Source organism: Apodemus sylvaticus, chromosome 19 (genome assembly GCF_947179515.1).
Source record: "Apodemus sylvaticus chromosome 19, mApoSyl1.1, whole genome shotgun sequence".
In the NCBI taxonomy this organism is placed as follows: Eukaryota; Metazoa; Chordata; class Mammalia; order Rodentia; family Muridae; genus Apodemus; species Apodemus sylvaticus.
The window spans coordinates 2,697,281-2,710,940 of NC_067490.1; the positions used below are offsets into that span (position 1 = coordinate 2,697,281).

The 13,660-nt window shown below is 48.3% G+C and overlaps 1 protein-coding gene across 1 annotated transcript; it reads right to left on the minus strand.

The window, feature by feature from the left end:
• Positions 1 to 538: 538 nt before the first annotated feature.
• LOC127669813 (butyrophilin subfamily 3 member A2-like) lies at positions 539 to 11,131 on the minus strand. The gene is made up of 9 exons (XM_052164033.1): positions 11,047 to 11,131; positions 9,243 to 9,593; positions 7,669 to 7,950; positions 7,357 to 7,557; positions 7,129 to 7,149; positions 7,020 to 7,046; positions 5,322 to 5,348; positions 1,697 to 1,723; positions 539 to 1,354 (listed from the first exon to the last, which is right to left on the minus strand). Exons 1-9 carry the CDS (start codon positions 11,129 to 11,131, stop codon positions 732 to 734), a joined length of 1,644 nt encoding a protein of 547 aa, XP_052019993.1. The 3' UTR covers positions 539 to 731.
• Positions 11,132 to 13,660: the final 2,529 nt, after the last annotated feature.

Below are 13,660 nucleotides of genomic sequence, written 5' to 3' on the forward strand. Positions count from 1 at the left end.
ACAGACAGATAGGTAATTGATAGATAATTGATAGAAAATAGGTAAATAAAAGACCACTAAACAATAAAAGTTAAAATACATGAAACCAACATTAATAAAATAATTAATTTTTGTATTTCCATGTGTAAGTCTGTAAGAGGAAGAAACACCAATATAGAAATCAAAGGATTTGTATAAGAGACAAAGACAAAACTGATGTAACAATAAAGTTGGTTCATGGAGACAGATGGACAGACAGGTCATCGTCCACTTCGAGGAACTATCTAGGATCCAGAAATCCCATCACCAGGAACAAAGGTAGAAGTCAGGAAGTCGTGGGTCAGACATCTGCTCCCCCATATTCACTACAGCATTGGTCACAGGGCCGAGACACAGATCAGACCCGAGGAGCCCAAGGCCAGATGTACAAATTAAAACAATGTCCACTCGGCCCTCGGTCCGCTGCTTGACAACTGTACAAAACCCAAGAAAATGACACTTAACACCAGCAGGAAAATGCCTTCCCCGAGCTCATCCCGGCCTGATTGACATCCGCTGAAACAACAGTCAGGGCTTATCCTCCACCACCTGACACACAGCATGGCCTCGCTGCAGCCACAGCCACAGCCTCAGAGTCAGACTGAGGAGCAGTGGGTGAGGCTCCAGGCCCTTCCAGCACTCGTGGGGGCTTTGGCCTGTGGCTTCTACACTCCCACAAGGAGTCACACTGAAGACTTAGGCGGTGATGCACACTATGGGAGCAGAGTGTCCCTGGCATGCTGGAGGAATGGAGAGTCTTCCCCCTTTTTGATCTCCTCTTGTTGCTCCCCTTCCTCCCCCTCCTCTCCCTCCTCCCCCTCAGACACACTTGCCATGGAGCTGATAGTCATTGAAACATTTCCAGACTTAATCCTGAAGTATGGAAAAAGAGTCCCAGAGAAGGAATCTTCATGGAAGGAGAAAATGTGGGACATGTCACTCATGTTATAGAAGGAGATGTCACCTTTGGTGTAGTCCACAAACACCCCCAAGCTCTGTGGAGCTTGCCTGATGGATAATGAAGCCCTCCCAGAATCAATATAGGCCCAATATCCACTACTAGACCGCCCCACAGTCCAAAATCCCTTATCTGGACTCTCAAAATAAAAGCTTTTCCTGTCCACACCTTTCCTACAGACCCCCAGAATCCATTTGCTGCCTTCCATGTTTGTTAGCTTCACTTCCCAGTAATATCTTCCAGAAGACACGCCTTCGCTGCCTAACACACTGAAGAGGTCATCCAAGCACATAGTGATGTCCTTCCGGGTCACACTCATCCTGTCCTGGGAGACGTCAAGGATGGGGTGGGCAGAGGCTGGATCCAGAGTGACAGTCCCTGTAGAGAGAGTTACCAGTCATGGGAGGTCCTGTCCAGTATCCAGAAGAGGCTGCCCCCACCTCCATCTCATAACCTCTTAGCTTCTTCTAGGGGGTTAAGTCCTTCACATAAGAGACTTGTGGCTTAAACCCAGGTCTTGCAAGCAGAGGAAAGGAAGAAATGCCAAATTAGGGGTGACAATACAAGAGGGCACTGGAGAAGAACACCAGCTTAGTAACTGTCACCTCTGCCATCCACACCACAGGAGCCATCAACACCCGAGTCACCACAGAGGAGAGGAGAGACCAGAGCCATGGGAAGCACAGGAGGAGTGTCCCTAAGGAACACAGAGTCACTCACAGGCCTGGAAATGCTCCTTGCGCCAATCTACAAGAGAAATACAGATCATATGAGGAGTTTCAGCAACTGTCTTAGGAAACACAGGCTTTCTGGGGTTCTGAAGTGGGAGTTGTGGGGGAAATATGGTTGTCACACACAAAGGGAGAGAGATAAACACATACACACAAACACACATACACAGAGAGAGAGATGTGATACACATAAACACACACATATACACACATATACATACACACATAAGCAGAGACAGACAGAGATACATAAAACATATACAAACACACACACACACACAGAGGGAGGGAGAGATACATGTAAAAGCACACATACATACACACATAAACAAAAAGAGAGACCTAAAACACACATGCATATATAGACACACAGAGGACAAGAGATACACACATAAAAACACACATATAAACACACAAATACACATCTTCAGTAGTCCTCCCATAAAGACTGGAACAGTGGGGCTTAACATCCATCCCTAATAAAGGCAGAAAAGCATCCTCTCACTGTGCCTTGTCAGGTCCCAGACGCAGCCTTGAATCAGAACTTTTCCAAGAATGGGAGGAAGGGACGGTGATGAAGCAGGAGGCCGGTGAATTTGAGAACAACCTAAGCTCCATGAGGAGTTAGAGACAACGTGAAGCCACACCCTAAGACCCTGTCTGAGAAAGCGGCCCAGGGATGGTGTTTGACATTATAGAGCCTGCAAGAGCTGGTGTTTGATCTTACATAACAAGAAGTAATCAAAAGTCCAAGACCACTTGATACTCTTGCAGAAGACATGGCTTCAGTTCCCAGCACTCTCAGGGATGCTCATGACCATCTGTAACTGAGGTTCCGGGAGAATAACACACTCACCTGGACTCCAAGGGCACTAGGTATACATGTGGCACACAGACACACATTCAAGAACACTCATTCACAGAATAAATAAACAGATGGATGGATGCACAGATGATAGATAATAGATGGATAGATAGATAGATAGATAGATAGATAGATAGATAGATAGATAGATAGATATATGATAGATGGGTGGATGGATAGATAGATAGATAGATGGATGGATGGATGGGTGGATAGATAGATAGATAGATAGATAGATAGATAGATAGATAGATAGACAGACCGACGGACGGACGGACGGACGGACAGACAGACAGACAGACAGACAGATAGATAGAGTAGATAGATAGATAGATAGATAGATAGATAGATAGATAGATAGATAGATAGATAGACAGATGATAGATACATAAATACATCAATACATAGATGTACATAGAAGATGGATGGATGGATGGAAGGAAGGAAGGAAGGAAGGAAGGAAGGAAGGAAGGAAGGAAGAAAAGAAAGAAAGAAAGAAAGAAAGAAAGAAAGAAAGAAAGAAAGAAAGAAAGAAAGAAAGAAAGAAAGAAAGAAGAGAGAGAGAGAGAGAGAGGGGGAGGGAGGGAGGGGGAGGGAGGGGGAGGGAGGGAGGGAGGGAGGGAGGGAGGGAGGTAGGGAGGGAGGGAGGAAGGAAGGAAGGAAGAAAGAAAGAAAGAAAGAAAGAAAGAAAGAAAGAAAGAAGGAAAGAAGGAAAGAAAGAAAGAAAGATGTTAGCAAGGTAGGTAGGTAGATCTTTTTAATAAGAAAGATAATGCTTATTAGCAATTCTAACTCACACGTGGGTTCCCCTAATACAACCATCACAGGCAGTTGAGTGTGAGTTCACCTTGATCGCACATGCCTCAGCAAAACTGTAAATATCCTGGAGGCACTGGACACCAGAATCTGAACACATGGTCCAACCACCCAATCCCTGAGAACCTGTGGTCACTGTTGTCTCGGAAGAATGAATCAACAGGGACAACAATGCGAAGCACAGACAAGGAGACAGAGTGGTGTGTGTGTGTGTGTGTGTGTGTGTGTGTGTGTGTGTGTGTGTGTGTGTGTGTGTGACAGAGATGGTGAGACAGAAAGACAAAGAAACAGAGAAACAGAGAAAGAAGGTGAGAGAGAGTATGGGAAAGAAAGATGGAGAGAAGGGCAGGTGTAGGTGGAAACAGAGAGAGATTGTATGTGTGTGTCTGTGTGTCTGTGTGTGTGTGTCTCTGTGTGTGTGTGTGTATGTGTAAGAGAGAGAAAGAACAGAGACACAGAGACAGAGAACACCAATGCACCAGAGGACAAGAAAGAAAAGGAACTCATGACTGAGACAAAATCATGGGAAGCGCAACATTCAGGAGGACACAGAAACAAAGACGACCTTAGGGAGAGCTGATTCCCAAACCTCCTAGGCTGGTTTCTGGAATCTTCTGAAGACAGCACTTTTGATCCACAAGGACATCACCTTCCTCCATAGTCTCTGCTAGCAGCCCAACTCCCCACTAACCTGCACCTACAAGATGTCCACTGATTCAGATGTCTATTGACTGACAATAGACAAACCCAGAATGTATCCTGTGAGTCTGAAGAGGAATCCCTGCAGTGTTCTGATGGAGGCTTCTTCAGGGACACGGACAGCAGAACACTTAGCTCATCCTGGGGGTGAAACTGAGGGATGGAAACAGAGAGAAGAGGATGACAGAAACTGAAGAAAGAGAGGTCAGAAAAACACGACAGTCACGGCTGTGCACACTCCTGCTGGGGAGATGAACAAATGTCTAGTCACACAGATAGCATGTCAACGACAGACCAGAGGGAAGACTCCACTCCACTAGGTTACAGCTTGTGGAAACCAAGAAACACTGAGCTCAATTCAAGTTCTCATAGAAACACCAGCAGTGAATGAACAATAAGTAAGGAAAAAAATCTCTATCACGGAGAGCCACTAATGTCTCCAGACTTCTTGGGGAAGGACATGATCAGAAGGCCCTCCTCAAGTCACCATTAAGAGTCTATAAATCACAGAGAGGACTTGACAGGTAATGGTGCTTCTACTGAGAGAAACTAAGCCTGACTCCTACAGACCTCTGTCCTCTGATCTCTACACTCATGCCAATGCACACACAAAGATACAAGGAGACAGACAGATAGACAGACAGAGTCAAAGACAGAGACAGACAGACAAAGAATCTTGGGAAGAGGGAAGGAAAGTTTTGTGGCTCTTGTCTCCTAATGGGCCCTGTCCTGTGCAGGTCTCCTTTGGGAAGACACAGCCTCTGACAGCTCAAGAGGGTGTCTACGTCCTGTTGGCTTCTGTGTCAGCTAGACACAGGTAGGTCATCTGGGAATAAGGAACCTGAATAGGGAAAATGCTTCCATAGCACTGGCCTGGAGGCAAGTCTGTGGGACACTTTCTTGACTGGTGACAGATATGGGAGAGCCCAGCCATGTGGGCACTGTCATCCCTTGGCAGGTGGTTGGAGGATATAGGAGAAAAGACACTGAGTAAACCACAGGGGCACTCCGCCAAGCAGCTCTCCTCCATGGCCTCTGCCTCAGCTCCTGCCCCCAGGTTCCTGCCTGCTTCAGTTCCTGCCTTGACCTGCTGTGAACATGGACTGGGAGTGTGGGTCAAGTAGATGCTTTCCTCCCTGAGGAAATGCTTGGGTCTTGATGTTTCATCACAGCAGAAGAAAATAACTGAGACATGTGCTCTGCCCAGGAGGAGGCAGTCTACAGGGTCACATACCTGCATACAGCTGGGCCTTCCTCCAGGCTGGAAATGAACACACTCTGGTGAGAACACATTCAGAACTGCCCCACTCAAAGAGTCTGCTAACCTTCCTCCGTCCATTCTAAAGGTGAGGCTATGCCTAGGAGGAGAGGGGACCATGAGGAGCCTGATCCTGCAAGCTGCAGAAGCACCAGAGTATTATGGGAAATTCCCTGGTCCGCAGATGCAAAAGATGGAATTGTAGGGTGAGTTTCCCCCACTGCCCCCTGATATGCATGGCTTTTTTAAAAATATTTTTAAATGTGTTTATTTTACATGTATGAGTGCTCTATTTGTATGTACACTGCATACCAGAAGAGGACATCAGATCCCATTACAGATGTTGTGAGCGACCACATCTGTTGTGATTGCTGGGAATTGAACTCAGGCCCTCTGGATGTGCACACAGTGCTCTTAAACTTTGAGTCATCTCTCCAGCCCTTCTGTGTGGCTTCCAGATATAAAATAGCTACATCTACTTCAAAGAGGAGAATAATAGTAGGAGTGGTCATCACACTACTGTCTATAATTGTCCAGCATCGCTGTTAACAAACAGAATATTGCAATGTGAGAAAATATCTAAAAGAATAAAATAAAGTTAATCAACAACTATCAAAAAACATTACATCAGCTCTTTTTTTTTAAGGTATGTTTGGAGGTATGCTGAAGAATAGAATGTTGATAATAAGTGTGGATATGAAGTGAATTCGTGGGAGAAGCACCCAGTGTTCCTCAGGTGAAACAACTCTAAAGCCAGGGACATTTATACCAGGAGCACGCAGATGACAATCTCCTTCCCATGGAGAGAAGCAACCCAAGTCTCTACCCATCACCCTGATCAGCACCATTGGGAGCTGAGGGAACAGACCCCTGGAGGACGACTGAGGAATGGGTGCAGGTCAGACTGCTGGCTCCGTGACCTCTTTTACTGATAAACATCTTTTGCTGGTTAGGTGTTGTCACTTTTCAAAAAGCTAGAGTCATCTGAGAGGAGGGAGCCTCAACTGAGAAAATGGCCCCAATAGACTGACTGTAGGCAAGGCAGTGGGGTATGATTGATTAACTGATTGATTGATTGATTGGTTGGTTGGTTGATTGATTGATTGATTGATTGGTTGATGTAGAAGGGGCCTGCCCACTGTGGGTGGTGCCACCAATAAACAGGTGATCCTGGAGTGGGCCATCAAGACAGTTGAAGAAGCCATTGGGAGCAAGGAAAAAACCTTCCTCTGTGGTCCCTGCTCTAGGTCCCTCCCTTGAGTTCCTGCCCTGGTTTTCCCCAATGACAAATGGTGGTTTGAAAATGTGTACAACAAATAAACCGTTCTCTCCCCAAATGACCTTAGTTTATTACAGCAATAGAAACCTACCTAAGACACTTTCCTTAAATTTTAATACTGCAGTCTGATCCCAGGTGCAGACAGAAGTCGAGAGCTTGTGGAGCCCAAGGGAGCAATAAAAGTGTCAGGAAATGGTTAAATTAAGACACAGGGCATATGACAAACCCAGGAGTCATGTAATTTCCAGCTCGTGGGCAGAGATCAGAAGGAACCTAAACACCAGGCTTCCACCTTCTAGAAAATTCCACTTCTGTCCCCAGAAGAGGTACCTGCTCTGCCTAGCATCAAGGAGAGGACACACATGGAAACATGGAATACTGGGGTTGTCACTCACCAGCACTGTAGGCTGCTTTCCTTCGATCTGAAAAGCAACACACAGGAGTCAAGAGAGCTACTGGGCTCCGGAGGGGAGCAGGGGGCTCAGGAGGAAAAGCAGCACTCACCAAGCTCCTCCTTGAGTGCACCTGAAAAGAGAGAGGAGATGGAGTCTGTACACTTGGCAGGAAGAAAGGAAACACAGTTTGGGTTCCTGATACTCTGGACTACAGACCACCTGACTCAAAAGACTCAGCCATCTTCTCTGGGGTTTTATTTGGCCCACTACTCTGATCTCAGAACTCTGGACCCTCCTGGGGGCTATGACCCTGTCCTTCTCTGCTTTGGTGACTTACTAGTAGTCCTCAGAGCATCTGCCTTTGTCTTCTGTGACTCATCCTTCTCACGCTGAAGGTTCCCCCATTCCAGCTGCACCTTCAACCTTGCAGAATGTTCTCTTTTGAAAAGATAGCTTGTCCCTAAGACTAGAAGTCCCGTCATGGTCAGGATCACGTAGAAAGCTGGCTTCCAGGGAGAGGCCTGAGGGAAGAAGGGCTCTGTGGCCCAGGCAGAGAGCCAGAGCTGGGTGAACCTGAGGACAGGCAGCCCAGCACACTCCAGGAAGACCGTCACAACCCGGGCTCTGTAGAGTGACAGACAGATCTCACCTGGGATGAACATGGGCGTGGCTTTCTCCTGACCCAAGATGGGATTGAAGGTGGAGCAGATCACATTCCCCACAGAGCTGTCTCTCACCACCAGCGAGGTCTCTGTGCTGAACAGTCCTCCAGCAACTTTAGTGTGGGTCTCAGAGAACGCTGGGAGATTCTCTCCTCTAGAGTCTCTCCAATGCACCTGTGGCTCCGGGTACCACCCTGAAGTCATGCACACAACACACACTCCACCATCTCCCGGACCTTTGATGTGCACTTCAGGGACAGAGCCCATCGCTGCAGGAGGACAGATGTGAACACCTAGATCTTATTTTGGGCTCAGGGCCCCAGGAACAAGTAGGTGTCTCATGGGAACCTTTCACAGAGCAGATGGGAATTGAAGGGGAAAGGCATTGCTGGATTGGGACTAGGTTGATGCCCTGTTGCCTGACAGAGGAAAAATAACTGAGCCTACTGTGGAAAGCAGAACACAGGTGTAGGAGGCAGTTTTGATGCTAAGGTCCTGTTCCCCAATTGGTATTTGATCTGTTAGTAAAGAAAGCCCTGGGCCAATTACTGGGCAGAATGTAGAGGCAGAACTTCCGGGTCCCTGGAGGTAGGAGAAGGACACAAGGAAAGAGGAGGGAATTCATCATGATTTGGAGAGAATAGAACAAGGCCACCATGAGAGATCTGAAACTGAAGTGGCCACACGGGCAGGTCTTACTGGAGGGTGGTCAGAGGAATTTAGCAACTAAAGAATAGGGCAGGTGGGAGAGTCAGAGTTAAAAAGTGGTAAGGGTACACTTTTTCTGGTGGGAGACATTAGTTCCTAGCAATTGTGGTAGAAGGTAAGTTGTACAGGAATTGAGTTTGTGTCTTTGTCCAAGGATTCAAGGGAAGCTGTGTGGGGGCTGGTAGCTTGGTCCACATTGCAGAAAAGGACAGAAAGTGCAGAAAACTACAAGCTACACACAGGTCTATCTTTTATCAACCACAAGATCCTGAGGAAACTGGAGGAGGCTGAACACAGGAGCCCTGCAGTGGGAACCAGCTCTGCATCTGTCCATTATCCACACACCTGTGAGCCTCTCAACAGGCTCACGCCCAGCTCTCCTCTCCAGGGAAGACAGGCATTGAGCATCCTTCCTTCCTCCCCTCAACCACTTTCCTTTAGCATTGACGGTGATTTCTCACTGACTGCTCGCTAACACACAGAGACTTTCCTGCCAACATCTCTAAACTACACACACCACAGATGGTATTTTCATAACGCCAACAGGATCCCTGGTCCACAGAACTAGACTCAGCACACTTTAGGAGATCCATGTATAGAGTTTGGGTTGAATTAATATATGGAGGAGTGCACTACCTATTTCTCATCTCAAAATGGGAACCCAAAAATAGGTAGAGATAAAAATGAGACAGAGGATCTGTGTGAGCCCAGCACTGCACAGCAAGGAGTCTGGCCAACATAAGAACATCTCTCAGAACATACAAGAAAGTAAGGGGCTGAGTGCTGTGACCCCTCCATGTCCTCCCACACGCAGGTCACCCAAGGATTATAGAGCAGGGATCAGTTAACAAACCTGCCACCTTCAGTTCCAAGATGGCCTCTTCATAGAACAGTCCCTGTTTGAAGTGGCAGACATATATCCCACTATCTGATGGCTGGACATTCTGGATCCTCACAGCAGCCTTGCCTTGATGGAACTGGTCCTTCACCAGTGATGTGCGCTGTGAATATGCAAGCATCTGCCCTTCCTTCTGCTCCTCTTGGTCCCGATAGACAAGTACTGCTTCTGAGAATCTGTCACGGAACCACCTCAGCTCCTCCATGTTCTCCACATTCATGGCTGGAAACACGGAGCAGGGAAGGACAGCTTCCCCACCTGGTGCAGCCACAATGGGGTCTGAGGGACCAAAGACCCGGAACTGCTCTGTGGACACAGATGTGGCCGTGAGAGGCGGGAGAGACACAGGACGATGCAGAGAACACACTCTGAGGGGATATCATCCCAGCAGAAAGCAAGCGATGGATGGGGCTGCTCTGGGCATTGTGCATTAATAATCCATGACTAATGCACTAATGTTCAAGTTATCTATGGACATAGCAGTGCACCTCATAAATGGTGCAAAAAGAAAACATTTTTTTGCCTGTGTCCCTGGCACAGACATTTCCAGGAAGGAATCCCTGTGTATTCTTCCTGCAGCTGGCATGGACCTGGTCACCAGATGCACCTCAGGTAACTGTATCTGTATCGCCACTGAGAGTGCTAGCCTCAGTAAATATGGGTGGGTTCAAGAGCATACTTTTGTAAAGATCACCACAGATGCTCACACAATTGGTTACATGGTCACACCTTGGAAGACACAGGTATAACTGGCTGGTCTCATACAAGACTCACAAAAGTCCCAATACCCAATCCTAAATCTCATTATCAGCCAATTTCTTCATCCACTGAATAATGTGAATATTAAAACATAGAGTCAAGGCTAAAGAGATAGCTGAATGATTAACATACAGGAGATTCCTCAAGAGGACACAGGTTCAATTCCCAGCACCCACAGGATGGCTCATAACTATGTATAACTCCCTACTGGATTCTGTGGGCATGAGGCATACAGGTGTGACACAGACATACATTTGGGGGAAAGGCCCATGCACATGAAATAAAGTATACAGAGCCAAAGGACACTTCTCTGAAACAACCATCTGCATTCCATGTGTCCCAACACTTCTGATAAAGAAGGAAGATTGTCTGACTCACTCTGGGAACCCTTGGCCCTCTAAACCTGAAGGACTTTGACACAGGCACTGTGTTCCCAAGAACGCCCTGCTTCTCTGTACTGCTCTGTTTGTGTCTAGCACACTGCTGCCACTGGACAGAGCAGGACACCCATGTGCTGTCTCCTGACCCCCACATCTGTGACTCTTACAAGGAGTCAAAGGCTGCCCCTGCTCTACCCAGGGCTAGTCCTTGAGCATTTAACACCAGGGATCACTAGGACCTCAGGGCTGCTCCCAACTCCCCACCTCGCTCCTGCTCCTCTGTCCCTGGGTCATTCTGCTGCAGCCAACACTGGACTCTGCAGCTCCTCACGCCCCAGGCACACTGCCAGTCCAAGGCTCTCCGACTGTGCTCCCCAGGTAGGATCCGGCTATGGAGCGCAGGCTGGCCAAGGACTCACAATGTTCCAGTGTCAGCCTCTCAAAGGCTAATGCAGGTATTCCCACCTGAGAATGTTGTTACTCACTCACAGTAAATGGAAAGATGGGAAAACCCTGGATGCCAGGTTAAAGTGAATCTCCTGCACATCTCACATGCAGAACACCTGCCAAATCCTACCCATGGTAGGGAGACATGGGAAGAGAGAGCAGGACAGACTCACTTGTGGTCACCCAGGTAAGCAGCTGTGTAAGGACAACCAGGCAAGAGACACTGAAGAGCAGAGAGGGCTTGCAGCGATTTTCCATGTCCTTGGAGCTGAAGAGAAATACAAGAGAGGGAGATCAACACATTGGGACAGGAAGTAAGAGGCAAGTTACACAGAGATGTCGGACCCCTCATCAGAGACATCATGACTCAGGGTAGAGATCAGCCCACAGGACCAAAATACATCCATGCTCACAGGACAAAGGCTCCACACAACCGGCTCCTGTCAGACCTTCAGAAGACTGGGCGTCTGGGGACATCCAAGTCATCTAAGAGGAAGCTCTCCCTTTCCTTCCCAACTTAGCCCGGCTCAGGGGCAGCCATGCTCTACTCAGAAATATAGGCCCTTTCTGTCTCAGAGCCTTGAGGAAATCCCAGTGTAGACACCAGGACTCCAACTCCCCCTCATCCACAAGCTTCCTGTGACCCCAAAACATGAAGCATATGCCCAACCCCTCCCTCAGGAATAGCTTGTCCTCTGTGTTCTATGGCTCCACAACTGTGACCAGTGCCGCATGGGCATCTTCAGAACCTCCCTAGCCCAGGCTAGCCCCTGCCATAGCTCCTTTACACTTGGCAGGTGCCACACACACACGACCAACAGCACAGGTTTGTCCTCATAGTCTCTGCTGATAAAGACCAAGCTGGGTGTACACAGGGTTGAAAGGAACAGGAAAAGACTCTTTTCTTCCCAAACCACCTGCTGTTTGGAAGGATAGAGGGTGAGGAGGGAGCCTAAAGGCCTGAGAAGGACAAACTTAGGGGACCTCTGAGCTGTCTCCAGGCTGAGCCACCAGGGAGGTGACCTGCTGGGACTCACTCAGCACAATCTCCTCTCTGCTTCTGCTGCACACCCCAGCTGTCTTCAGTGCCCACCTACCTGCTTCTCTTTGCCCCCAGCTTTGAAAGGTTGTGACTTCATCAGGAACAGCTCACCCAGCAGACCGCAAATCCTCCTCTCATACCTCAGCCCCATTCCAAGGCACTCTCACAGCTCTAAGCTGGCTCGCCCCAATGCCAGCATCCATTTTCCTCAACTCCAGGATCAATCTCTAGAGTAGCAGACAGCAGTGCAGCAAGTTGTCGCAGCCTTTCCAGAGCCGACAATGAAGACTACAATGATGATGACCTCGGTGATGGTGGCAGGGGCAGTGGACAGGCTGGTGTCACTGCCTATTCAAGCAGTGCCCTTTGAGCCAACAGAGCGATTATACTATCAGCCTCCAAAACTGAAAGCTACAGTAATGTGACCTGGGCATATGTTCCTTCTGAATGTGACATTCGGTCAGAAAGAGATGAAGGTTCACCTCACCACCCCAACCACACCCCACTCCCACCTCAACACCCCAACCACACCCCACTCCCACCTCAACACCCCAACCACACCCCACTCCCACCTCAACACCTCAAGCACACCCCACTCCCACCTCAACACCTCAACCACACCCCACTCCCACCTCACCACCCCAACCACACCCCACTCCCACCTCACCACCCCAACCACACCCTGTCCAATGGAGACACTTCTCAGACCTACACTTTGTGGAATGTTAAAAGATGACACAAAGAAGACAACAAAACTTTACAGCCTCTGTTTTAAGCAATCAGAAGCAGCTCACATCTGCACACAACAGAGTTATGTCAACACCTGTCACAGCTCCAAACAGAGATGGTGTCATGAGCCCAGGTCTAGCTGCAGTAACTACCAAGATGAGGGGAAGGTATGTCTTCCTGAAACATGTACTTTCTACCACAATCCCTGCCTCATCCGCAGCCCAGGACAAACCCAGCACCTAAGATCACACACTGAGCAGGAACCTGCAAGGGACCTTGGACTCCAGGTACCTGAATATCACAAACCTTATCTCCTCCTGAGTCCCCACCCCATGCCTCCCAAAGGGATGACTGGTGAAGGCGATGAGCAGGAGCAGATCGGAGAGCCTTAGAGGACACTGAGGAAAACCAGAGGGGATGTGCGGTGTCTTCTCACAGGGCACCAAAGGCACAGCCAGCTGTATTGTCAGTAGGTGTTAATAAAGAATCCAGAGATGACTGCTCTTATAGACACATGATCCTGACACTGTACACTAACCATCACCATAACCATAACCCAAATCCTAACACTAACCATCACCATAACCCCAACACTAACACTAACACTAACACTAACTCTAACCCTAACAACACTAACCCTAACCACAGCCGTAACTTCTCAGAAGGTAGAGGAAGGACGATCAGGAACTCAAGCTGTCCTTAGCTACATAGTGAGTTCAAGGTCAGCCTGAGCTATGTGAGCCCTGCCTCACAGGCTGGAGCTCTGGAGTAACAGAGCACATGTCTGTAATACGGGCAATGGTGGAGCACAGGGATCTCAGTCCATTCTAGTCCAGCCTGCTCTACACATCCAGTTCCAGGCCACCTCTGTAGTGGGCTCCTCGCTCAAAAGGAAAAAGAAAAGGCAAAAAGGAAGAAGGAAAGAAGGAAAGAAGGAAAGGAAAGAAGGAAGGAGGGAGGGAGGGATGGAGGGAGAGAGGGAGGTATGAAGGGAGGGATGAAGGGAGGGAGGGAGG